At 50.1% G+C, this 27,690-nt stretch overlaps 1 protein-coding gene across 1 annotated transcript in view; it reads left to right on the plus strand.

The window, feature by feature from the left end:
* Positions 1–20,323, plus strand: part of PTK7 (protein tyrosine kinase 7 (inactive)) — a 66,475-nt gene extending 46,152 nt beyond the window's left edge. Inside the window, exons 8-20 of the mRNA XM_084755051.1 lie at positions 4,558–4,691; positions 4,816–4,951; positions 5,090–5,209; positions 8,090–8,239; positions 8,361–8,511; positions 8,611–8,738; positions 10,403–10,606; positions 11,358–11,513; positions 12,174–12,406; positions 13,383–13,463; positions 16,788–16,939; positions 18,449–18,627; positions 19,299–20,323. Coding sequence (XP_084611177.1) covers positions 4,558–4,691; positions 4,816–4,951; positions 5,090–5,209; positions 8,090–8,239; positions 8,361–8,511; positions 8,611–8,738; positions 10,403–10,606; positions 11,358–11,513; positions 12,174–12,406; positions 13,383–13,463; positions 16,788–16,939; positions 18,449–18,627; positions 19,299–19,459 — 1,985 coding nt within the window. The 3' untranslated portion in view covers positions 19,460–20,323. The remainder of the gene's footprint in view (positions 1–4,557; positions 4,692–4,815; positions 4,952–5,089; positions 5,210–8,089; positions 8,240–8,360; positions 8,512–8,610; positions 8,739–10,402; positions 10,607–11,357; positions 11,514–12,173; positions 12,407–13,382; positions 13,464–16,787; positions 16,940–18,448; positions 18,628–19,298) is intronic.
* Positions 20,324–27,690: the final 7,367 nt, after the last annotated feature.

Genomic DNA, 27,690 nt, shown 5'->3' on the forward strand with positions numbered 1-27,690 from the left:
GAGGTGGTACGCCAGAGGCAGTAAACACAGCCCTCCCACGAAAGTTGTCCTCTCACAACAGGAAGAACACTGTCTGGGCATCTGCTGACCTGGCTCTCAGTCTGGCCACAGTGTTCAGTGTAATCCTGGGACCGTGTTCCCTGAGCTGCAATGGCTCTGTCTACTCCTCCATAAGAAAGGGTAAAACAAGATAGTTGGAAAGATCAGATGTTACAGATGTTAGAGCTGAAAAAGAGCTCTCTCTCTCTCTCTCTCTCTCTCTCTCTCTCTCTCTCTCTCTCTCTCTCTCTGTTTCTGTCTCTCAGTCTCTTTCCGTGTGTGTGTGTGTGTGTGTGTGTGTATGCGCGTGCGTGCGTGTGTGCGTGCGTGCGCGCGTGTTGTTCACTTGTACTCATGGAAGCCAAAGGTCAATGTTGGGTCACTGTCCACTGTTAGACATGGTCTCTCCCTAAGCCCAGAGCTTGCTGTTTCCATCAAAATGGCTGCCCACCTGGATCTAGGGATCCTTCTGACTCTGCTGCTCAGAGCTAGGGCTACACTTGTGTGCCGTTGCACCTGGACCTCATGTGGGTCCTGGAACTCCAGGCCAGGTCCCCACACTTATGCAGCATCCAGGCCAGGTCCCCACATTTATGCAGCATCCAGGCCAGGTCCCTACACTTATGCAGCATGCAGGACAGATCCCTACACTTATGCAGCATCCAGGACAGGTCCCTACACTTATGCAGCATCCAGGCCAGGTCCCTACACTTATGCAGCATGCAGGCCAGGTCCCTACACTTATGCAGCATGCAGGCCAGGTCCCCACACTAATGCAGCATGCAGGTCAGGTCCCTACACTTATGCAGCATCCAGGTCAGGTCCCCACATTTATGCAGCATCCAGGCCAGGTCCCTACACTTATGCAGCATGCAGGCCAGGTCCCCACACTAATGCAGCATGCAGGTCAGGTCCCCACACTTATGCAGCATCCAGGCCAGGTCCCCACACTTATGCAGCATCCAGGCCAGGTCCCCACACTTTTGCAGCATGCAGGCCAGGTCCCCACACTTATGCAGCATCCAGGCCAGGTCCCTACACTTATGCAGCATGCAGGCCAGGTGCCCACACTAATGCAGCATGCATGTCAGGTCCCTACACTTATGCAGCATCCAGGCCAAGTCCCCACATTTATGCAGCATCCAGGCCAGGTCCCTACACTTATGCAGCATGCAGGCCAGGTGCCCACACTAATGCAGCATGCATGTCAGGTCCCTACACTTATGCAGCATCCAGGCCAAGTCCCCACATTTATGCAGCATCCAGGCCAGGTCCCTACACTTATGCAGCATGCAGGCCAGGTGCCCACACTAATGCAGCATGCATGTCAGGTCCCTACACTTATGCAGCATCCAGGCCAAGTCCCCACATTTATGCAGCATCCAGGCCAGGTCCCTACACTTATGCAGCATGCAGGCCAGGTCCCCACACTAATGCAGCATGCAGATCAGGTCCCTACACTTATGCAGCATCCAGGCCAGGTCCCCACACCTATGCAGCATCCAGGCCAGGTCCCCACACTTATGCAGCATGCAGGCCAGGTCCCCACACCTATGCAGCATCCAGGCCAGGTCCCTACACTTATGCAGCATGCAGGACAGGTCCCCACACTTATGCAGCATCCAGGCCAGGTCCCTACACTTATGCAGCATCCAGGCCAGGTCCCTACACTTATGCAGCATCCAGGACAGGTCCCTACACTTATGCAGCATCCAGGCCAGGTCCCCACACTAATGCAGCATGCAGGCCAGGTCCCTACACTTATGCAGCATCCAGGCCAGGTCCCCACACTAATGCAGCATGCAGGTCAGGTCCCTACACTTATGCAGCATCCAGGCCAGGTCCCCACACTTATGCAGCATCCAGGCCAGGTCCCCACACTTATGCAGCAAGCAGGCCAGGTCCCTACACTTATGCAGCATGCAGGCCAGGTCCCCACACTAATGCAGCATGCAGGTCAGGTCCCTACACTTATGCAGCATCCAGGCCAGGTCCCCACATTATGCAGCATCCAGGCCAGGTCCCTACACTTATGCAGCATGCAGGCCAGGTCCCCACACTAATGCAGCATGCAGATCAGGTCCCTACACTTATGCAGCATCCAGGCCAGGTCCCCACACTTATGCAGCATCCAGGCCAGGTCCCCACACTTATGCAGCATCCAGGCCAGGTCCCTACACTTATGTAGCATGCAGGACAGGTCCCCACACTTATGCAGCATCCAGGCCAGGTGCCTACACTTATGCAGCATCCAGGCCAGGTCCCTACACTTATGCAGCATCCAGGCCAGGTCCCTACACTTATGCAGCATCCAGGCCAGGTCCCTACACTTATGCAGCATGCAGGCCAGGTCCCCACACTTATGCCGCATCCAGGCCAGGTCCCCACACTTATGCAGCATCCAGGCCAGGTCCCCACACTTATGCAGCATGCAGGCCAGGTCCCCACACTTATGCAGCATGCAGGCCAGGTCCCCACACTTATGTAGCATGCAGGCCAGGTCCCTACACTTATGCAGCATCCAGGCCAGGTCCCCACACTTATGTAGCATCCAGGCCAGGTCCCCACACTTACGCAGCATCCAGGCCAGGTCCCCACACTTATGCAGCATCCAGGCCAGGTCCCCACACTTATGCAGCATCCAGGCCAGGTCCCTACACTTATGCAGCATCCAGGCCAGGTCCCCACACTTATGCAGCATCCAGGCCAGGTCCCTACACTTATGCAGCATCCAGGCCAGGTCCCCACACTTATGCAGCATCCAGGCCAGGTCCCCACATTTATGCAGCATCCAGGCCAGGTCCCCACACTTATGCAGCATGCAGGACAGATCCCTACACTTATGCAGCATCCAGGCCAGGTCCCTACACTTATGCAGCATGCAGGCCAGGTCCCCACACTAATGCAGCATGCAGGTCAGGTCCCTACACTTATGCAGCATCCAGGCCAGGTCCCCACACTTATGCAGCATCCAGGCCAGGTCCCTACACTTATGCAGCATCCAGGCCAGGTCCCCACACTTATGCAGCATCCACGCCAGGTCCCCACACTTATGCAGCATCCATGCCAGGTCCCTACACTTATGCAGCATGCAGGACAGGTCCCCACACTTATGAAGCATGCAGGCCAGGTCCCTACACTTATGCAGCATGCAGGACAGGTCCCCACACTTATGCAGCATCCAGGCCAGGTCCCTACACTTATGCAGCATGCAGGACAGGTCCCCACACTTATGAAGCATGCAGGCCAGGTCCCTACACTTAAGCAGTATCCAGGACAGGTCCCTACACTTTTGCAGCATCCTGGCCAGGTCCCCACGCTAAGCAGCATGCACTTTGCCCATGAAGCCATCTTTCTAGCCTTTTTCTTTTTCTTTTTGAGAACTAACAGCAGCCAAATAATAGGGTTTTTTTTTAGTTCATTGTATTTTGCCAGCTTTTAAAAGAGACAATAAGCTGGGCGCGGTGGTGCACGCCTGTAATTCCAGCACTCGGAGGCTGAGGCAGGCGGATCTCTGAGTTGAAACCAGCATGGTCTACAGAACTAGTCCAGGACAGCCAGGGCTACGCAGAGAAGCCCTGTGCTGAAAAACTAAAAGCAAACCAAACCAAGTCAAACCAAAACATTACTGTGGCTGGAGGGATTGCTCAGTGGTTAGGGCACTTCCTGCTGTGGCAGAGGAGCTGGCTTCAGTTCCCAGCACTCAGGCAACAGCTCACCACGATCTGTAACTCTTACTTCTAAAGACTCCGATCCCTTCCTTTGACCTCCACAGGCACCAGGCATGCGATCCGCATACACTCCCAAAGACAAAACACTCCTATATGTAAAATACATCATTTTACAGGGTGGTGAGATTTTTTTGTTTTGTTTTGTTTTCTTTTGGTTTTGTTTTTAAAGATAGGGTTTCTCTGTGTAACAGAGCCCTGTCCTGGACTCTCTTTGTAGTCCAGGCTGGCCTCTAACTCACAGAGATCCACCTGCCTCTGCCTCCCAAATGCTGGGATTAAAGGCGTGCGCTGCCACGCCTGGCTTTTTGTTTTTAATTTATTTTATGTATAAGTGGTTTTTTTTTTCTGTATGTATGTTTGTTTGTACATTATATGCATAGGATTTATGAAGGCCAGAAGAGGTTGTTTATTCCCTAGGACTGTAGTTACAAGTGGTTGTGAGCCCCCCGTATATATGAGTTGAAACCAGATCCTTTGGAAGAGTAGCCCGTGCTCTGAACTTCAGCCCCAGCCCCAGCCCCAGCCGCAGGTGGTGGAGTCTCGGGAAGCACAGCTGCAGCAGTTGCCATGACTTCTTGAACATCCTAGCCAGACCTCGCTTAGAGGAATACACCTTGGGTGTTTTATTTATGGATGAAATGAAGATGTTGGAAAAAGCTGGTACCCAGGCCTTTGAGCATCAACCTGAGCAGCCTGGGGGTGGGTGTGAACTCAGGAGTGCCAGCGTCTTCGCTCTCTGCAGCTGACACGTTTGTTCAGCTTTATTGTTTTCTCTTTGTCACTCTAGCTGTACCCACGTGGCTAAAGAAGCCTCAAGACAGCCAGCTGGAAGAGGGCAAGCCCGGCTATTTACACTGTCTGACACAGGCCACACCCAAGCCCACCGTCATCTGGTACAGGAACCAAATGCTTATCTCGGAGGTGAGAGGGGGGATGGGAGAGTTGCCACAGCCTGTCTCAGTGCATACCCCCAGAGCTGTCTTACCCCGAGGCTGCCCTCAGGGAGATGGCGCTAGCCTTTTCCACTCAAGCTTGTGTCCCACAGGACTCACGGTTCGAAGTCTCTAAGAATGGGACCTTACGCATCAATAGCGTGGAGGTGTACGACGGCACGTTGTACCGTTGTGTGAGTAGCACCCCAGCTGGCAGCATCGAGGCCCAGGCCCGCGTCCAGGTGTTGGGTGAGTCTGCATACGTGATACGTTTGGGAGAATGTCTGGCTTGTCTGGGCAAGGGGGTGACGGGGAGAGGAGTAGCAGGGATGGCCTGGCCTCTCTCCCTGCCTCAGTTGTTTCTCCTCTCCCTCCCCACTGAACCAGAAAAACTCAAGTTCACGCCACCGCCGCAGCCACAGCAGTGCATGGAGTTTGATAAGGAAGCTACGGTGCCCTGCTCGGCCACTGGCCGGGAGAAGCCCACAGTTAAGTGGGTACGGGCAGGTAAGTACCATGCGGCGGCACAGGCTGGGGCAGGCGAGGGTGTCGGCTTGTCATAGGTGTATGTCTGAGGCATGGGGTCGGGGTGGGGTGCCCAGCCTGTACCCGGAACTGTGCAGGGGCGTTGTGATACAGTCTGTAGAGAAGGGGGGGGGGTCAGCACAGATGGTGACTCCAGGAAGCAGGTGGGTGGGCTGGCGAGGCAGCGCTGGGGAGACCCCCTCTCTTCATCAGCGTTCAGGTAGTGTGGATGCCTTGACAAACATCGTCTGGGAGCTTGTACGTCAAATCCGCCGTCCTTACGTCTGTCTCCTTCTGTGAATTTTTTACTCTTGCATAATAATTTTACTATATATACAGCTTTTATTTGTTACACTTCCTCAGTGAAGACTTGCTTGTTTGCTTGTTTTGTTTATTTGTTTATTGTCTGTTTCAATTAGTAGAGTAGTGGGGGTTGAACCTATGACTATGTATGCTAAGCAAGCTGCCGCCGTTGAGCTACATCTCTGGCCTTGTTTGTTTGTTTGTTTTCTTTTTTCTTTTCTTTCTTTCTTTCTTTCTTTTTTTTAAAAGATTTTATTTATTTTATATGCGAGTACTCTATCTGCATGTGTGGCTGCATGCCAGAAGAGGGCATTGGATTCCAGCATAGATGGTTGTGAGCCACCATGTGGTTGCTGGGAATTGAATTCAGGACCTCTAGAAGAATAGACAATGCTTTTATCCACTGAGCCATCTCTCCAGCCCCTTGTTTTGTTTTTTCAAGACAGGGTTTTTTCTCTGTGTAGCCTTGGCTGTCCTGGACCCACTTTGTAGACCAGGCTGGCCTCGAACTCACAGAGAAATCCACCTGCCTCTGCCTCCCGAGTGCTGGGATTAAAGGTGTGCCCCACCACCGCCCGGCTCTCTGGCCATTTTAAAAAAACTTACTTAGTTAGTTAGTTTAGTTTGCTTATTTGTTACAGATAAGGGCTTGCTGTGTAGTCTCAGCTGGCCTGGAACTCACTGTGCAGCCCAGGCTGGCCTTGAACTCAGAACCATACCGGCTATTTCCCCAAGTTGTGTGATTATAGGCATGCAACAATACACCTGACCTTTGTGCTGACTTTGGGTTTGAGTTAGGGTCTCACTATGTAGACCAGGCTGCCCTCAAACTGCCATGGATCCACCTGCCTCTGCTTCCTGAGTGCCGGGATTAAAGACATGTGCCACCATGCCCAGAGCTTGTATGGTTTTTATTGCCTTTTTTTTTTTTACCCTTATTCACATGTGTAGTGTTTTGCCTGCACTGTGTGAGCGCAGTGCCTGCAGAGGCCAGTAGAAGGCATCAGATTCATTGGGACTGGAGTTACAAGAGCTGTAGAAAGTTGTGAGCCAGCATATGGATTCTGTGGGTGCCAAAACTGAATCCTGAGGCCTCTGAAAGAGCAACCTGTGCTCTTACCTACTATGCTGTCTCTCCAGCTCCCGTCTCCCACCTTTTTCTTTTTTTAAGATATATTTTATTATTTATACAGTGTTCTGCCTGCACGTACACCTGCAGGCCAGAAGGGCACACCAGATCACATTATAGATGATGGTTGTGAGCCACCATGTGGTTGCTGGGAATTGAATTCGGGACCTTTGGAAGAACAGAAGGTGCTCTTAACCTCTGAGCTATCCCTCCAACCTTTTTCTTTTCTTTTTTTTTTTAAAGCAAGGTCTCACAGAGTAGCCCTGGATGATGTGGAACTTGCTGTCCTTGTAGACTAGGCTGTCCTCAAACATAGATCCTCCTGCCTCTGCCTCATGGGTTCTGGGATTAAAGTGTGCCACCATGTCCGGCATTTACATGGCTTTTTGTATGACATGGTTAAGCATTTCTCCTCTGACTATACATTGTATGTACAATCAATCTCCACTGTTTAATACAATCTCGTAATTGGATGCGGTATTATTTATTTGAATAGCCTCTAAATGTAAGGCTTGGGTTGTTTCTCCCGCCTCCTCTTTATTGCTCTAATAAATCTCTAATCCCAGTGTCAGTGGGGCTTATTTTTCTGAACTTAGGCTTGTTTCCTTTGGGAAAGAATTCCAGAAGTGGGACTTTATTATATATATGTGTGTGTGTGTGTGTGTTGAGAACATTTTATAACCATCTATGTGAGCCACCAAGTTGTTCTTTTTTTTTTTTTTTTTTTTTTTGGTTTTTTGAGACAGGGTTTCTCTGTGTAGCCTTGACTGTCCTGGACTCGCTTTGTAGTCCAGGCTGGCCTCGAACTCACAGCGATCCGCCTGCCTCTTCTTAGAAGGCTGGACCAACTTCACATCTGTGCCAGCTGTGGGAGTGAGGGTGGGGTTGCGACTTCTGCAGAGGGACTCCCTCTTTCAGGAAGAAGTGGGGTCCAGGTGGATGTAGGATGGGGCATCCAGAATAAGTTGGTTCTAGGAATGAGGAGTAAACCTGGCGTGGTGGCGCACGCCTTTAATCCCAGCACTCAGGCAGCAGAGGCAGGCAGATCGTTGTGAGTTCGAGGCCAGCCTGGTCTACAAAGCGAGTCCAGGACAGCCAAGGCTACACAGAGCGACCCTGTCTCGGAGGAAATAAAAAATAAAAATAAAAAAGATAAGGAGAAGGGTAGTCCTTAGCCTCATCAGAAGACTAATTTGGCACAAGTGAAATGTTCATCTGTGAAAAAGTGAGACTGGAAAAACTGGGAGGTGGGGAGAGGAAACAGTAGAGTGCTTTGAGTGTGGACTTTCCTGTGAGTAGGAAGCGTTACTCACAGTTACAAGTGTTAACAAGTAAGGTGGCTCGTTTGGGGTAGAGATGCGGAACCGAGGGCCTTGTCAGCCATCCCTGTAATTTCAGCATCTCCTATTTTCCCCCGATTATCTCTGCAGACGGGAGCAGCCTCCCCGAATGGGTGACAGACAACGCGGGGACCCTGCACTTCGCCCGAGTGACCCGAGACGATGCTGGCAATTACACCTGCATCGCATCCAATGAGCCACAGGGCCAGATCCGTGCCCACGTCCAGCTCACGGTGGCAGGTGTGACAGTGGCAGACACTGGAACCCGGGCTTGGCAGGGCTGGAGAGGGACACCCCACATTCCGACAACTTTATTTCTCACTCACCGCTTCCCTGTCCTCTCTTGTCTCCTCCTATCCAGTTTTTATCACCTTCAAGGTGGAACCAGAGCGCACAACTGTGTACCAGGGCCACACAGCGTTGCTGCGGTGTGAGGCCCAGGGAGACCCCAAACCTCTTATTCAGTGGAAAGGCAAAGACCGTATTCTGGACCCCACGAAGCTGGGCCCCAGGTAGGACGGCCTCTGTTCTACACTGGCTTTACCTTTCCTGGGATAGTGGCCCCCTGGGGGCTGGCCAGGTGAGCATCGCTGTGGCTTCTCTCTTGACAGGATGCAGATCTTCCAGAACGGCTCCTTGGTGATCCATGATGTGGCCCCTGAGGACTCAGGCCCCTACACCTGCATCGCCGGCAACAGCTGTAACATCAGGCACACAGAGGCCCCGCTCTTGGTCGTGGGTATGGGCCTGAGAAGGGTGCCCCCTACGGGAAGTGGTGGCAATTCGATCTCATCTTGAATGCACTGGCCCCCTGTATGGAGAAGACATTTAAACTAGGGACACTTAGGGGTGCCCAGGACTCCTGGCTGGGATGTCACTTGGCGTCCTATAGCTGTGTGTAATTGGGTGGCCTGGAGGATGCTCAGCTCTCACGTAAGATGCTTCTTTGTCTCATACACTTTTACAAAGACAATAGATTTGTTTTGCCTCACAGTCTCAGGACGCTTCAGCCTAATGCTGCTTTGAGTCTGTGGCAACACAGCACGTGGTGGCAAAGAGTGTGTGGCGGAAGACGTCCTCCTGTTTGTCATGTGTTGAGTGGGAGGCCAAAGGTAAAAGGAATGGCCTAGGCCTCAATTTCCCCTTCCAGGGCACCGCCCCCCACCTGTGACCTGGCTTTCTTTGACTAGGTCCTACCTTCTGAACGTCCTACCACTTCCCAGTAGCGTCATAGGCTGGGAATCGGCCTTCAACACATGGACCTTTGGGAGGGAAAAACGCAAGACCCAAGCTTAGGGATGGAGACGTGGCTTAGAGGTTAAGACTGATTACTGTTCTTTCAGAGGAGCCAAATTCTGTTTATAGCATCCTCGTAGCTGCCTGAACCTCTAGTTCCGGGTGGACCCAAGGCCTCTGGCCTCTGATGGCACCTGCATTCCCAGGCTCCCGGACACATACATATACATATACATAAATAAAAGTAATTAAAAAAAAAAAAAGGAACTGGTAATGGTAGCATATGCCTTTAATCCCAGAACTTGAGAGGCAGAGGAAGGCAGATCACTGTGAGTTCAAGGCCAGCCTGGTCTACAAAGCGAGTTCAGGACAGCCAAGGGCTACACAGAGAAACCCTGTCTTGAAAAAACAAAACAAAAAAAGGGTTCGAACTTATAAACCAGGCACATGGCTGTTCATTCTTGTAATCTCGGATTTTAGAGAGGCTGAGACAAGAGGATTGTCACAAGTTCAAGGCTAGTCGGGTTTTAGCTAGTGAATTCCAAGATAGCCTGGGCTACAGAGCGAGACAATGTCTCAAACAAAAAAAAAAAAAAAGGCAACAAAAGCTCCAAGCTATTGCAAGCAGAACAGGTGAAGAGAGAACCAGGTCAGCGTGCAAGAGGGCCAGAGATGGGGATGAGGACCGCCCCAGGCCAGACCCGCCCTAGAGATCTCCGGCCAGTTGAGAAGTTGTCACTGTGGCTCCAGACGAGGAGGAGAAAGGTCACAGACTTCTCCATCCGGCAGAACTGTTTTCCTAGGAATGTATCTTAGAGAAAATGGAGAGTGGGATGTTTTGGTCGAGGCCCTTGAGGTTCACCCGGTGACTCTGTCTCCTGGGCCATTGAAAGCTGGTAGACTAGCTGGTAGACCTCCTCTGAGCTGAGTGATCACTGGAACACTGAGCCAGAAGCTTCCCAGCGTTCCTCTCTCAGGGTCAGCCATAGTACCGAGCCAGGCAGTGATGAAAGGGGTGCTCCTCGCTCTCCACAGCATGTGGAGGCCTTCACGTCTCGAGAAGTTGGCACGAGGGGTGGCAGATTTGGTAGAGAAGCGGGGTCTGGTTTGCTGGCGTAGCCCCTGTCCTGACCTCTCTGTGTCTCTGTGTGTGTGTGTGTGTCTCAGACAAGCCAGCGATGGAAGACTCAGAGGGCCTAGGCAGCCCTCCCCCATACAAGATGATCCAGACCATTGGGCTGTCGGTGGGCGCAGCTGTAGCCTATATCATTGCTGTGCTGGGCCTCATGTTCTACTGCAAGAAACGCTGTAAAGCCAAGAGGCTGCAGAAACAGCCTGAAGGCGAGGAGCCGGAGATGGAGTGTCTCAATGGTGAGGTCCCCTCCTAAGGGGAAGGGGGGGGGCAGCGTGGGTAGAGAGCGCCCTCCCGTGGCAGCTGTAGCGGAAGAGCGTAGTCAAGCATTACTGGCGATCGGCGGGCTGGAGCTGGGGCTGCCTCTCCTCTGGCCACAAGCCTGGTCTTGACTCATTCTCAAGGCCTTGGCTTCTGAACTGCTTGGCTCAGGGCTACCTTGGTGGACCCTCTTGGGCCAGCCGTCTCCCCCCAGCACTAAAGCACAGATACAATTGGCATGCATATACGTATGCCTATTACCCATCTGCTCAGTAGTCAGCCCCAGAGGCAATCTATCTGTCCATCTTTTTCCTAACTCCTCCCGTCACTGGAAGCTCCACTCAGTTTGGGAGGTCAAGAACAGCACTTGGCTCACTCCAGTGGATTTCCCCTTTGTATACAAAGGCTCCAATGAAAGCCAACTTGTGTGGACATGGCGTTCAGGCTCGGTGGATGAGAGTAGAGTCCGTAGAAAGCTCATTTCATAACCTACTCAACCTGCATCAATAAATGGCCATACTGTAAGGTCTGACCCAGCCGGCCCCCCAGGCCGACCAGTTTATCTGTGGGAACGGCCCTTTTGTGTGTGATTGGACTCAAGTTGACAGGAAACAAGGTGGGGGCACTGATGAAGACAGGACACCACAAACCCCAGGGCATGGGGACTGAGCTCTTTCTTGCAACCAGGGTATCCAGCCTTAGGCTGTTCGTCTGACCCCTTGTTCCCAGGTGGGCCTTTGCAGAATGGACAGCCATCGGCAGAGATCCAGGAAGAAGTGGCTTTGACCAGCCTGGGCTCCGGCCCCACGGCCACCAACAAGCGCCACAGCACGGGTGATAAAATGCATTTCCCTCGGGCCAGCCTGCAGCCCATCACCACGCTGGGTATGTGGCCTTGCCTACAGCCACCCCTGATTTGCTGCAGGACGTTGGTCTTGAGGTGGTTCTGATGTCCCCAAAGTCTTAACATATTAGATAACGTGGCATGCTTCATGTTGTTCCCTACCCATTAGTCACGTGGTCTCTCACCGGGTGTCATTCCTGTATCCTACCTATAGAACTATTACCTTTTTCCTTTGTTTTTTTGTTTTTTTAATTTATTCATTTATATATAGGAGTCCTATGTCCACATGTTTGTCCCATACACATCTATATTACAGATGGTTGTGAGCCACCATGTGGTTGCTGGGAATTGAACTCAAGACCTCTGGAAGAGCAGCTGGTGCTCTTAACCACTGAGCCATCTCCAGCCCCTAGTATTATTTCTTGATGTTTCATGAAAGTGGCTCTTTATTTATTTATTCATTTATTTAAAAGCGGTTCTTTTAAAAAAGAACTAAAGTTAGCTTTTTTTTCCCCCTTAGAGAAAATGTTTGAGAAATTACAGATTTGTACTGAACTTTTTTTTTCCTAAAAGGTATATCAAAACTTTTGGGTTGGAGAAATGGCTCACCTGCCTAATGGGTCAGGTGCGGCAAAGCCTTGTGCTGCATAAGAGAGGCCGTGATTGTGTCTCTCCCACTCAGTGTGGACCTGTGCCCACAGGGAAAAGCGAGTTTGGGGAGGTGTTCCTCGCAAAGGCCCAGGGCTTAGAGGAAGGCGTGGCGGAGACACTGGTGCTGGTGAAAAGCCTGCAGAGCAAGGACGAGCAGCAGCAGCTGGACTTCCGGCGAGAGTTCGAGATGTTCGGGAAGCTGAACCATGCCAACGTGGTGCGGCTTTTGGGGCTGTGCCGGGAGGCCGAGCCCCACTACATGGTGCTGGAATATGTGGACCTGGTACGTTATGGAATAGGGACACTTACTGGACGGTGTGCCGATGGAGAAGGGTCTTGGGGGCTAAGACTCTACAGAGACCTTGGCTTCCCGCTGCCTGAGCATCCTGCCCCCCCCAGCTCTCCAGCGCCTGCCTGGCCTTTACCTACCTTCAGAGTCTCCTATCTTTCTGGAGATCAGGCCTAGGTTCCAGGAGTCTCCCTCTGTACCCTGCCCGGATGCCCTTCAGGTCCTCTTGCCAGCTGATTTTCTTTGCTTTGTTATTTTTTTCCTGTCCCGGGGCTTGCCACCACTTGAGAGCAGCACACTTGTCAGAACCTGGCTGGCCGTCTCTCCTCCCTTCCTGTCTCCCTCCCTTTCTCTCCCCCGCCCCCCTCCATCTTCCTCCCTCCCGCCTCCCTTTCTTGTCTCTCCTTTTGCTTCCCTTCTCCTCCTCTCACCCAGTTCCTCTCCTGGCTCAGGTGACAGCCCGACCACGGCCTGGTCACCAGGTTATAATTGCTGCAGTCACCCCTGCCTCTGCCTTCCCCGTCTTTGCTGGGTCCTGGGCGTTCTTGGCCCTTACAGAGCTGCTGTGGAACATCAGGAGAGAGAGAGAGAGAGAGAGAGAGAGAGAGAGAGAGAGAGAGAGAGAGAGAGAGAGAGAGAGAGAGAGAGAGAGTGTGTGTGTGTGTGTGTGTGTGTGTATGCGCGTGCGTGTGTAATCCATGAGGGTAGGGTAAGAGGTCGGTTTCCTCCTGGCTCCAGGAGGTAGAGACCCTTATCGCAGGAAGGACGGTTGAGAGGGTGTCTTCCAAATGCTCTTTTATTCTTGTGTCCCACCGAACTGTGCCCACCGGGGTGAGGACTGGGTGCTCATTCAGGTCAGAGCTTGTCATTGCTCCCAGCAGGGACTCTGAGAGCAGTGGCACCTTGGGCTGCTGCCATAGGGCCCACAGCTGGGCTATTCACTAACAGAGGTGTTCGGCCCTTCCCTTAGGGGGATCTCAAACAGTTCTTGAGGATTTCTAAGAACAAGGATGAGAAATTGAAGTCCCAGCCCCTCAGCACCAAGCAGAAGGTAAGATCGAGCTGGGGGAATCCCCTGGGCCCCAGGCAAGCAAGGTCACTCTTGAGCTCCCACCTCTTGTCTCTGCTTTAGGGCCAGGCCTTGTCTGAGTACCCAGCAGGACCCTGAAGTGTGGTCCTGCCCCCATTTTATTGACCGAGAAACTGAGGCTTAGAGAGATTAAGTGACTTTTTCCAGCTCTGCAGCATGACAAATAGCTTGATATCATGATGGTGGCTTCACAGCGAAGGCAGCAGCTCCTCCAGCCCTTGGCTTTTCTGTGGGAACGTCTGTGAGAGCAAACACCTACAGGCTCTGAGCAAAAGCGGCAGCAAACACCTCCAAGCCCAGGGGCTATTGGGCTGGGTGTGGCCTTGAGCAGGCTTCTTTAACTGGTGTGTGGAGACTGTGACATTTACAGTCTGAAGGACTCGAGGCGTGACACACACGGGAAGCGAGTGGGAGGCGTCAGTAAGAGTGTGGAAGACACCCAGGTGCTTAGGTAGACAGACAGCTGTGCTTAACAAAGACGGTTTCCTGGTGGAGAAGCCGTCTGAGTTCAGTTCTCAAGGGCCGGAAGTCAGTGAATGGCAGGAAAGGGATGGCTTCAGGAGAGAGGATCAAGGCAAATGGCTGGGACAGGGACAGAGGCGGGCTGAGTGTGGCGGTTCGCATCCATGATCCAGTGGGGGCATGGATGACCTTGAGGCCAAATTCAGTCCGGGGGGTACATAGTGAATTTGAGGCCGGCCTGTGTTAAATACTGAGCCCCTGACTCCAAAAAGACAAATGAAAGAACAAGACAGACTGAAGAGAAGTTGGTTACCTCTGTCATGTCCCCAAGGTGCTCTGACAAGCCATCACCACTTTGCCACAGTTTTTTTTCTGTCCTGCAGTTTTTTGCATTTAACCTTTAGTTCAATGAGGAAGTTTTCAAAAACTGGGTTCTACGCCCTCCAAGGATGACACTCAGGTCAGACAGAATAGCTTCTGAAGATTTGCACTTAGGGCTGAGAGGCATGGCTCAGAGCTTAAGAGAGCTGGCCGCTCTTTCTGAGGACCCAGGTTCAGTTCCCAGAACCCTCGTCTGGTGACTCACCGTCTCCTGTAACTCCAGCGCCAGAGGTCTGACCTTTAACCTCCACAGGCTCCAGCACTCCAATGCCCAGACCCAGGCATAGACAGACAGACACACACACTAAGAGACAGACAGACACACACACACACAGACACACAGACACACACACACACGGACACACACACACGGACACTCACGTACAGATAGACACACAGACACAAACCCATACAAAGACCAGACACACACACACAGACACACAAGGACACTCATACACAGATAGACACACAGACACAAACCTATACAAAGACGACAGACAGACAGACACACACACAGTCATAAGGGGGGGTCCTTAGGGCCCTGCAGCATCCTCTTAACGACAGGACAAGGCTGTGGGGTGTGGCTCCGCAGTAGAGTGCCTGCCTCCTGCCCATTTCTGCTGTGGCTTCTAGCATTTGTGTCCACCATTTAGACGAGACAATAGGGGTAGACATTCAGACGAGACAGTAGACGCGTTTTCCTTTTCTTTATTTAAACTTTATTTTATTTGTATGGGTGTTTTGTCTGCGTGTTATTTATGTTTGCCACATACATGCCTGGTCCCTGTGGAGGCCAGAAGAGGGTGCTGGGTCCCCTGGAACTGGAGCTACAGACAGTTGTGAGACACCACAGGGGTGCTCGACATTGAGCCCAGGGCCTCTGCAAGAGCAGCTTAGTGCCTGTAACCACTGAGCCGTTTCTCCAGCCCCACGTCTTCTGCTTAAAAACATTTATTGATTGGCATTTCTTGTATGTGTCTATGTCTGTGCGCATGCACACATCACATGCACACAGAGGTCAGAGGGCAGCTTGAGGAAGTTGGTTCTCTTATTCCACCATATGCGTTCCAGACATCAAACTCGGGTCATCTGGCTTGGTGGCAAGCACCTTTACCTGCTGAGCCATCTCACCAGCCTGGAATCATGAAAGTACAAGTACTTTCATAGTGCTGTGACTTTAATCTCTAACATGGACCACCTCTGTGGTGGTGACCCCTTTCTCCAAGAATAGTTTTTAGCTCTTTTGGAGTCTGCTTTTTTTTTTTTTAAGATGTATTTATTTACTTTGTATATATGCACACCAGAAGAGGGATTCAGATTCCATTACAGATGGTTGTGAACTGCCATATGGTTGCTGGGATTTGAACTCGGGACCTTTGAAAGAGCAGCCTGTGCGCTTAACCACTGAGCACAATCTCTCCAGCCCTTGTCTTTTTTTTAGACTTATTTATTATTATGTATACAGTGCTCTGCCTGCATGTTACCTGCCCGCCAGAAGAGGACATCAGATCACAATATAGATGGTTATGAGCCATCATGTGGTTGCTGGGAATTGAACTCAGGACCTCTGGAAGAACAATCAATGCTCTTAACTTCTGAGCCATCTCTCCAGCCCCGCCCCCTTTTTTCTTTTTCTTTCTTTCTTTCTTTCTTTCTTTTTTTTTTTTCTCTATAAGACAGGGTTTCTCTGTTTACCCTTGGCTGTCCTGGAACTTGCTCTGTAGACCAGGCCAGCCTCAAACTCTTGGGGCAGGCCTAGAGATCCGCCTGCCTCTACCTCCAGAGTGCTGAGATTAAAGGTGTGCGCAACCACCACCTGGCTCGGCGTGTGCCTTCTTGCCAGCAATTCTGTCTTGGCCAGTCTTGGTGTATTCAGTGCTAACATGTCACGCAGGCCTGGTCTCTGTTCAGTTCGTTGAGCGTGTACTTCTGAAGTGTCAGTGTAGGGCTGCAGGGAAGGCTCAGCAGCATTGCTGGTCTTCTAGAGGACTGAGTTTGGCTCTCAGCGCTGCTGGCATGGAGTGCTTCATAACCAACCGCCTAAAACTCCAGTTCAAGGGAGACTTGATGCGTGGTTCTGCTTGTGTCTCCTGAGCCCTGGGGTTAAAGGCCTGGTCCGTCCACCCTGAACTCATCTGACTGGCTAGCCTCTACATGAATTCTAGAGATCCAAACTCAGTCCAAACACTTTACCCACCAAGCCATCCCCACAGCTCCTTAATCTCACTTAATTAAACCTTTGAACAGCCTAGGGAAGCAGGTCCTATTTCCCATTTCCGGGAGAAGGCAGCTGGGCTGTTGTGTTTGGGGTTTTCTACGCAGCACTCCAGGGGCACCTGGAGCAATACAGACATGGGTTGTATTATGGGTGGTCCCCTAAAATCTCCAGCCCTGGGCTGTTCTCACAGGCTGCTCTCCCTCTCTCTCTCTCTCTCTGACCAGGTGGCCCTGTGTACCCAGGTGGCCCTGGGCATGGAACACTTGTCCAACAACCGTTTTGTGCACAAGGACTTAGCTGCTCGAAACTGCCTGGTCAGTGCCCAGAGGCAGGTGAAGGTGTCAGCACTGGGCCTCAGCAAGGATGTATACAACAGGTAGAAGGGTTTAGGGGGAGCGTGGGCTTCCCTTCCTTCTGGGGGAGGGGGAGGGGGAGGGGGAGGGGCAGATGCTGGTTTGTGAAGGGCTTCATTGCTGCTAGCTGAAAGGGGGCGTGGGAGAGTTGGGAGAGGAGCTTTACCATCCCCTTTCTAAAGGACAACAGGTTCCCATAGGTGTCTCCAAGTTGGATCTTGGATCTCCTGTAGTGATTAAAAAACAATATTGTAAGGCAGGTGATGGGCACACCTTTAGCCTCAGCACTCAGGACTAAAGACAAGTAGATCTCTGAGTTTAAGGCCCGCCTGGTCTATAGAGTGAGTTCCAGGACAGCCAGGGCTACACAGAAAAAAAACCCTGTTTTCTAAAACAAAAAGAAAAACAAAAACAACCCAATATTATAACCCTGGAGCTGGCTTGGGTTTAGAGGTCCGAGAGAGAGAATTTATTTTATTTTGGTTTTTCAAGACAGAGTTTCTCTGTGTAGCCTTTGCTTTCCTGGACTCACTTTGCAGACCAGGCTGCCCTCAAATTCACAGTGATTCCTCTGCCTCTGCCTCCCGAGTGCTGGGATTAAAGGTCTGTGCCACCATGCCTGACAGCTGTATTTTTTTTTAAAGATTTATTTATTTATTTATTATTTGTACAGTGGTCTTCGTGTACATCTGCAGGCGAGAAGAGGGCATCAGGTTACATTATAGCTGGTATGAGGCACCATATGGGGAATTGAACTCAGGACCTCTGGATGAGCAGCCAGTGCTCTTAACCTCTGAGCCATCTCACCAGCACTCCTACTGCTCCCGCCCCCGTTTTTTTTGTTTGTTTTTGTTTTTGTTTTTTTTAGATTTACTTGTTTTTATTTTATGAGCACTTACCAACATATGTGTGTATACATACACACACACACACGTTGGCTAGTATATGAGAAGTCCTGCATTCCTAGTGCTCGAGGCAATTAAAAGAGGTTATCAGATCCCCTGAACTTAAAGGGGGTTGTGAGACACCATCTGAGCGCTGGGAATTGAACTCCGGACCTCTAGAAGAGTAGCCAGTGCTCTTAACTTCTGAACCATCTCTCCAACTCCTCCTAATGGGATATTTATCTATGTATTTCATGTTTTGTTGATTTATTTATTTATTTATTTTGGTTTTTCGAAACAGGGTTTCTCTCTGTAGCCTTGGCTGTCCTGGACTCACTTTGTAGACCAGGCTGGCCTCGAACTCACAGCGATCTGCCTGCCTGCTTCTGCCTCTCGCGTGCTGAGATTAAAGGCTTGTGACACCACGCCCAGCTCACCCAGCTTTCTTAATTGAATGTTTAAGCCATCATTCGAATGGATGCACATCCTGAGCTGACCCATCGAACCCCTGCACTCAGCATACACATTATGGAGTCCCTGGAGGTCTTCTTTGGAAGGCGGGGCCCAGGCAGGGAGTCCTGGTTTGAGCTGAGGCTGGCCTCCTAGGCCTTGGCCCTTGACCTTGCCTGCCTTGCTTCTCCATTGCAGTGAATACTACCACTTCCGCCAGGCCTGGGTACCTCTGCGTTGGATGTCCCCAGAGGCTGTCCTGGAGGGTGACTTCTCCACCAAGTCTGATGTCTGGGCTTTCGGTGTGCTGATGTGGGAGGTGTTCACTCATGGAGAGATGCCCCATGGTGGACAGGCCGATGACGAAGTGCTGGCAGGTGGGTAGCTGTGTTTCTCAGGGATGAGTCTCGATGTCACCCCACCCCACCCCCACCTTCCCCATCGCACCTCTGCTTGCTCAGGCCCAGAGTTACTGAGCCCACCTCCTCTGTTAGGGCTGGTACTTAGCAATTATGAAGATAGGCCCTCCTCGGCTGTTAAAAATATGTAAGTACAGGTGTCTCAGCGGGTAGAGAAGTACTTGCCATCAAGCCTGAGGACCTGAGTTCAATCCCCGGGACCCACATAGTAGAAGGAGAGAACCAGTTCTCACAGATTGTAGTATGTGTGTGTGTACACACACACACACACACGTACACACACACACACACACACACACACACCCTTGGCTAGTATATGAGAAGTCCCGGGTTCAACCCCTGGGTTTTGCAAAACGCAAAATCAATTTATCGGGATACTCTCATAGTGGGTAATGTCGCTTAGCCCCAGTGCCTCTTCCAGCTTGCTATCAATTGCTTCAGCTCCAACAGGGACCCTGCCTACCATCCAGAGAGAACTGGGGGGCCAGAGTTACCTCTTACCCATCACTGACCGGTGCTCCCCAGAGCACAGCGATCCTTGAATGAATGCTGTGGGCACCGCATGCCCCAGCAGGTATTGACGAAACAGTAAACAATCGGACTGATGCTACCCACTGTCTGCCCCACAGACTTGCAGGCTGGAAAGGCTCGACTTCCACAGCCCGAAGGCTGCCCCTCTAAGCTCTACCGGCTGATGCAGCGTTGCTGGGCCCTGAACCCTAAGGATCGGCCCTCCTTCAGTGAGATTGCCAACACCCTGGGAGACAGCCCTGCAGACAGCAAGCAGTGAGGGAGCCTCGTGGGCTGTGCCTCAGGATGCCGTGCCAGGGAGGAACACCTGTGAGGGGAGCCTGCCAGCCAGATGGGCAAGATCACCCTGTCCTCCTTGGCCCTGGGGCCCCTGCCCAAGCACAGCAGGCATTGCTGAGGGTTGGCGATGCCTAGGCGTTTCTCTTTGCCTCAGCCATTGGGGAGGCTGATTCAAGCCCAGGCTGGGTGACTAAAAACCTTGGGCTGGGCATCTTGCTTTGCCACGCCTTCCCTTACCAGGGACAGTATGGGGACCTCAGGTAACCCCGATATCTGGCCTGAGACTTCTTTTGGCCAGGTCCAGCTCTGCCACTCGTCTGCCAGTGTTGCCTGGGGAGGGCTGGGCTGGAGCCGCGCTAGGTTTGGGGGACTTCTTTAATACACAGATATACTCAAGTTCCAGGATAACTCTGGGCACACAGGACCAACAGGACTCTTGACCCATGGGTCCCACCTGGAGGGGGCGGGCTAGCACGCTGTAGGGGACACAGCGGTTAAGTCCTCTTCACTGCGGGCTTGTGCACACTAATCCAGACCCATGCCCCCAGTCTCCTTTCCTCACCCTAAGTGCCTGGCAGATGAAGTGTTCAGGAGCTTTTGACACTTATATAACCCGCCCTTTTTGTATGCACCATGGCGGCTTTTGTATGTAATTGCAGCGTGGGGTGGGTGGGCCTGGGGAGGTCTGGGTGGACCCTAGAGGAAATGGGGAGGGCGGGCCACCCCTGCCTCATACTTTTATTGTTGTTGTTATTGTTGGTTTTGTTTGTTTTATGGTTTTCTGTTTTGTTTATTTTTACACTCGCTGCTCTCAATAAAGAAGCCTTTTTTTTTGTTTTTTACAGCCTGGTTGTAAGAATTTTCACTGCTTTTGTTCTTGAACAGTGGTCTTTGTTTCCTCCTCTTTGCTGATCAGAAGGGACAGTGTGACTTCATGACATCTAATAGGCTTGGCTAGGGCTCCTGCTCCCCAGCTCGCAGGTGTTTCAGACTCCAGTTTCCACCTGAGTGACAGCCGCTCGCTCTTTGCTGGTACTCAACACTCCGGTCGGGTGTAGAAGTACAGTAGGAATGGAGGACCAGAAAAGGGGTCAACGACATATTCAGGCGCTGAGTCCCTTTCAAATTAGGATGGCCAGGCCAGGCGGCTGTGGCGCACGCCTTTAATCCCAGCACTGCAGAGGCAGAGGCAGGTGGATCGCTGTGAGTTCGAGGCCAGCCTGGTCTACAAAGTGAGTCCAGGACAGCCAGGGATACACAGAGAAACCCTGTCTCGGAAAACAAATTAGGATGGCCAGGAGCTGGATCAATGGCTTCGGAGCTGAGAGACCTGGCTGCTCTTGCACAGGACCTGGCTTTCCGTCTCCAGGACCCACACAAGCAGAGGTTTACAACTGGCCCTAACTCTAGTTTCAGGGGATCTAATGCCCTCTTGTTGGCCCAAGTGGGCACCAGGCACACACTTATATACATGCAGGCAAGACACTATATACTTTTAAAAAATTAAAAATCATTTTTGAAAATCTTGAAAAAAATGAGCTGGGAGCTGGGTGGTGGTGGTATATGGTTTTAATCCCAGCATTTAGGAGGCAGAGGCAGGCGGATCGCTGTGAGTTTGAAGCTAGCCTGGTCTACAAAGTGAGTCTAGGACAGCCAGGGCTACACAGAAAAACCCTGCCTCTAAATCCCCCATCCCCTGTCCCCAAATGAGCTTGGAAGGCTCAACAGTTAAAATCTCTAAATTGTTGCTCTTACACAGGTCGCAGGTTCAGTTCCCAGCACCCACATGGCAACTCACAACCAACCCTAACTCCATTGCCAGGGTCTTAGACCCCCTCTTTTATCCTTAGATACCAGGCACACACATGGCACACATACATACACATTCATGCAAAGCACAAATACACAAATCTGTATAATATAAATATATGTACATATCCATGTGTGCGTGTGTATATATGAGCATATATACTACAAAAGTGCCTCAGGAGGCAGAGGCTAGAGGATTCTGAACTCCGGGCCAGCCTGAGCTACATAGTCAGTCTCTGTCTCAATGAATGAATGAACGAATGAAAAAATAAAACAGGATAGAATGCTTACCTGGCATACACGAAGCTCTAAATTTGGTCCCCAGCCATTAACCAGGCATGGAGTTGTATTCCTGTAATCTCAGCATCTGGGAGGTGGAGGCAGCAGGATCAAGACCAAGGGCTGGACAGATGGCTCAGCCATTAAGAGCACACACTGGGGCTGGGGAGATTCCTCAGTGGTTAAGAGCCCTGGCTGCTCTTCCAGAGGACCCGGGGTTCAATTCCCCACATGGCATTTCCCACATGACAGTTCACACCTGTCTGTAACTCCAGTACCAGAGTATCTGACACCCTCACACACATGCAGGCAAAACACCAATGCATATTAAAAAAAAATTTTTTTTTTCCCAAAAGCACACACTGGCCAGGCATGGTGGCACACGCCTTTAATCCCAGCCCTTGGGAGGCAGAGGCAGGTGGATCGCTGTGAGTTCGAGGCCAGCCTGGTCTACAAAGTGAGTCTAGGACAGCCAAGGCTACACAGAGAAACCCTGTCTCGAAAACAACAACAACAACAAAAACCCAAAACATACTGGCTACTCTTCCAGAGCACCCAGGGTCAATTCCCAGTGGAGCACAGGCATACAAGCATGAAAACAAAATAATAAAAACTAGCCTTTTCAATTAAAAAAAGAACAAAAAGGGGGCTGGAGAGATGGCTCAGTGGTTAAGAGCGCCTCCGGCTCTTCCAGGGGTCCTGAGTTCAATCCCCAGCAACCACATGGTGGCTCAAAACCATCTATAATGTGACCTGATGCCCTCTTCTGCACTCATATACAATAAATAAATAAATTAAAATAAAAGAACAAAAAAGTCTGAGGCCATCTTCAGGTACATAAAAATGGTGGTCCACTGCATCTTCTTAGCCGACCACAAGCTTTACCCACGTTCTACTTTGTACCCATTTCCTTCCTTCCCTCTGCCTGTCAGGACCGAATCACAGGTTACTTCTCTTCTCTAACGTTCCTAGGGTACCAGTGTACTAGGGGAGTCAGCTTTAGTCAAAGCTAAAAACGTTGTTAGTAGCATTAGTTTGTGTGTGACAAGACCCTAAGTATGGTTTGAGGATGATCTTGAACTTACAACGTAGCTGAGGTTAGTCTTGAACTTCTGATCGTCCTGCCTCTACCTCCCAAGTATTGGGATGACAAGCATGTGCCACCATGCCCAATTCAAAACCTTAACTCACTCTGGTTTTCTTTTTCTTTTCTTTTCTTTTCTTTTTTTTTTTTTTTCAGAGACAGGGTCTCTCTGTGTTGGCCTTGGCAATCCTGGACCCAGCTGGCCTCAAATTCAATGAGATCTGCCTGCCTCTGCCTCCCCCCCCCCCCACATTACAGTATGGAAGGGTTGATAACATATGATGGCTCACCATGTTCAAGAATGATCTAATGGTCTCTTCTGGCTTCCTCAGGCACCAAGCACACACATGGTACACAGACAGATACACATACAGACAAAACACCTATACACAATATAAATTTAAAAATTTTTAAATTGTATTTATTTTCATTTTATGTGTCTGTCTGTGTGATACAGCATGCCTGTGTGCAGGTGTCAGAACCCATGAAACTGGAGCTAATGACAGTTGTGAGCCACCATGTGGGTGCTGGGAGTGGGACCCAGGTCTTCTGAAAGGACAGCCAGTGTTCTAAATTGCTGATCCATCTCTTCAGCCCCAAATTTTTAAAAAAATTTAAATGCCAATCACGGACTGGAAAGGGCTCAGTGGTTAAAAGTGCTCACTGTCCTTCCATTGCATCGGATTTGGGTTTCTGGCACCCATGTTGGGTGGCTCATGAGTAACTCAAAGGAATTTAGCATCCTCTTCAGGACTCTGGGTACTTGCATTCACAGCTGCACGCACACGCGCTTTCTCTCTCTCTCTCTCTCTCTCTCTCTCTCTCTCTCTCTCTCTCTCTCTCTCTCACACACACACACACTTAAAAATGATAAAAGTAAATCTTACCTTTCGTTTTTATTTCATGTGCCTGCATTTTGCCTGCATGTGTGCTACTTAAGGGTGTCGGATCCTCTGGAACTAAAGTTACAGGCAGTTGTGAGGAGCCCTGTGGGGCTGGGAATTGAACCAGGGTCCTCTGGAAGAGCTGCCAGTGCTCTTAACTGCTGAGCCATCTTGCTAGCCCAACAAAAGTAAATCTTTAAAAATTATTGTCAATGAGCCTGGAGAGCCAGCTCAGAAGTTAAGAACACTGGTTGCTCCTTCAGAGGCCCAGGTTCAATTCCCATCACGCACATGGTAGCTCACAGCCAACTGTAACTGAGTTCTAGGAGAATCCAATGCCATCTTCTGACCTCTGAGAGCACTGAATGCCTTTGGTGCATAGACATACAAGCAGGCCAAAAATCCATATACAAAAATAATGTGCTTTTAATCCTAGTACTTGGCAAATGTGGGGTGGGGGGTAGGGATGGACTTGGGCAAGAGGCAAGTGAATTTGTGTGAGTTTGAGGCCAACCTGATCTACATAGCCTGTTCCAGGACAGCTAAAACTAAATGACAGGGCCTCTTTTAAAAAAATAAATAAGGGCTGGAGAGATGGCTCAGAGGTTAAGAGCACTGACTGCTCTTCCAAAGGTCATGAGTTCAATTCCCAGCCACCATATGATAGCTCACAACCATCTCTTCTGGCCTGCAGGCAGAATGCTGTATACATAATAAATAAATAAATCTTAAAAAAAATAAATAAAGGTTGTCACAATATTCTTCATGCTGAGGTAGAGGGTCTTAGGTGTGATAGCAGTTTAGAGGGAGCTGAAAGGAAATCATGAGCCATATGTCCAGGAAAATTCAGCAAAGCGATGCTGAAAACACTAGGTTTGGGACAAAAAAAGAAATACCTTATACTTTACGTAGGTCCCTGCCATTGGACTTTGTCCACAATCAGAATTACATGTTTGTGTTTGTTTGTTTGTTTCTCTTACGTTCAAGCAAAGCTCAAGAAACAGGGCAGAGGTGAGTTAAGTGGATTTTGATGCTGGCTGCATAGAAAGCCAGGGTGAGGCTGGGTGTTCGTGGTGCGCGCACGCACGCGCATACAGACACTAAATGTAATAAGCAATGTAATTTTAAAAACACAAATGTTGGGCTGGAGAGATGGCTCAGTGGTTAAGAGCACTGACTGCTCTTCCAGAGGTCCTGAGTCCGAGTCCCAGCAGCCACGTGGTGGCTCACAACCATCTATAATGTGATCTGATGCCTTCCTCTGACATGCAGGTGAACATAATAATAATAAATCTCAAAAAGAACCCCCACACACAAATGTTATATGATTCAAATAAAACATATCTATGAATTTTTGTTGTTAGTTCAAGGCCTCATATACTCCAGGCTAGCCTCATACTATGTAGCCAAGGATAACCCTGAACTTCTTTCTAATACACTCCCTTCCACCCCCAGGGCCCTGAGATTACAGATATATACCAATATGCCTGGTTTATGTGGTGCTGGCTAGGCAAGTATGCTACAAACTTTGCTACATCTCCCACCCCTATGAATCCTTTTTTTTTTAATTTAATTTTTATTTTGTTAGTATGTGCATGGGTGTTAGGCTTGGCATGTGTGTCTGTGCACCACATGCGTGCCTGATGCCTACAGAGCCCAGAAGAGTACACGTCCCATAACTGGAATGACATGTGGGTGCTGGGAACCAAACCCAGGGCCTCTCCAAAAGCAGCCAGGGCTCTTGACCACTGAGCCATCTCTCCAGCCCGTGATGTTGATTCCACCATCCTTCAGTAGCTTTGGCTCCTGAACCTGCACTTGTCTGGCACGGTCGGTCCAGGCCTGAGTCTCTCTCTCTCTGCCTTCCTGTGGTGACCAGGGGTAGTGTGAGTGAAGTCATCCTCAGTAGGATGTGACACAGCACAGTAAGCCAGGAGGAAAAGAAGTTCCTTGGAAGGGAAGCTGAGGACAAGTTGACGTCTTTCCTAGATCCCTGGGAGGTGATGAGAACGACCTTGAGGTACAGGGCTCAGAATTCTCTGGAAGCTGGGTGGAGATGACACCGCAGGGCTGTGGATTTCAGATTGGGCTACTCGGACAGCCCCACCCCACCCTTGCTCTATCTGTGGCCCTCGAACCCTTCCAGAACCTACTTGTGCCTCTGACCCATTCTGCCTCTTAAGCTAACGCATTCCATCTGTTTAAGGCCCCGTGGTGCCAATTAGAGGGGGAGGAAAACTCGATTGGGAAACAGGAAGAGGGGTGGCCTTAGTTCCTATTTTCAGAGATTTAGTGACCAGACTTTCATTACATGTGTTGGTACATGTATGTACATACTATATTACAAATCTCTTGCTATTTTAAAAGTGTTTTGACTGTGTTTTGGACTGTGACTCATAGTAAGCAATGAAGTGAACACTGTCAGCCAGTGCAAGCATAAAGCAGATGACATCAGTTTTCCACCTTCTTGATCTCTTAAAATGGTACTTTTGTAGGGCTCAACCTACAGATAATGCACAGAAGTGGTTGCTGCTTTTTATTTTTGCTTGAGTTTGTGTTTGTGTGTTGAGAGAGGGTCTCATGATGTAGCCCTGGCTGGCCTGGAACTCAGAGATTGGTGTGCCTACGCCTCTTGAGTGCTGAGATTATAGGCACACTCCACCACACCTAACCCAAACAGAAGGGTTTTTGTTGTTGTTATTTTTAAGGTTTATTTATTTATTTATTTATTTATTTTTATTTTGGTTTTTTGAGACAGGGTTTCTCTGTGTAGCCTTGGCTGCCCTAGACTCCCTTTGTAGACCAGGCTGGCCTTGAACTCACAGCGATCCGCCTGCCTCCACCTCCCGAGTGCTGGGATTAAAGGCATCAGCCACCACGCCCGGCTTTATTTATTATATATACAGTATGTTATGCCTGCACATATGCCAGAAGAGGGTATCAGATCTCATAGATTGTTGAGAACTACCATATGGTTGCTGGGAATTGAACTCAAGACCTTTGTAAGAGTAGCTGGTGCTCTTAACCTCTGAGCCACCTCTCCAGCCCTCCCCCGCCCCTGCACCTCCGCGCAGACAGAAGTTATATGCAGCAACTTCTGTATATACTTAAACTGGGTGTGGTGGCTCCAGCCTCTTTACTCCAGGGGGAGTAAATGTTCAAAGTCATTCTCAGCTATAGAGCAAGTTCAGTACCAGCCTGTGAAAATTGAAACTTTGATACTTTGTTTCTTTCTTTATTGGTTTTTTGAGACAGAGTTTCTCTGTGTAGCCTTGGCTGTCCTGGACTTACTTTGTAGACTAGGCTAGCCTGGAACTCATAGCGATCCACCTGCCTCTGCCTCATGAGTTTTTTGTTTTTGTTGTTGTTTGGTTGGTTTTGGTTTTAGTTGTTTTTCTTTCTTTTTTTTTATCTTTTGATTTTTTTTCTTTCTTTTTAAAAAATATTTGTTTGTTACACATAAAGTTCTGCACACCAGAATACGGCACCAGATCTCACTATAGATGTCTATGAGCAATCCACCTGCCTCTGCCTCCCCGCTGTTGGGATTAAAGGCGTGCGCCACCGTGTCCAGCTTAATTTTGGGTCTTGGTTTTGTATATATGGGTGAGAGTAGAGGCCATAGGATAAGCCTTGACTGTCACTCTCCAGGGTCTGTACACCATGTTTTATTTGTTTGTTTGATTTTTAAGACAGGGTCTCTCTGTGTAGCCCTGGCTGTCCTGGAACTCACACTGTAGGCCAGGCTGGCCTTGAACTAAGAGATCCTCTGCCTCCCAACTGCGAGATCAAAAGGCATGTGCCATCACTGCCTGGCCCATGTGTTTTTATTTAAAATTTTAAGTTATTTTTCATGTGTATGCATGCACAAATGCATAACAGTGTGCACACGAGGACAACTTTCCAGAGTGGGTTCTTTCCTTCCATCATTTTGGTGGGTTGAACTTAAGTCATCAGGCTTGGCAGTAGTGCCTTTACCCACGGAGCCACGTCACCAGCCCAGACTTTGTTAAGACATGGTCACTCACTCACATGGAGACAGCCAAGTAGCAGTAGCCTGTGACCAGGGGGTCCCAGGTGTCTGCCTGTCTCCTCCTCACGCTGAAATAGATACAAGCATGTGCCACCGTAGCTAGCTTTTTTTTGAAATGAGTT

Source organism: Acomys minous (assembly GCF_964271855.1).
Source record: "Acomys minous genome assembly, chromosome: 13".
In the NCBI taxonomy this organism is placed as follows: domain Eukaryota; kingdom Metazoa; phylum Chordata; class Mammalia; order Rodentia; family Muridae; genus Acomys; species Acomys minous.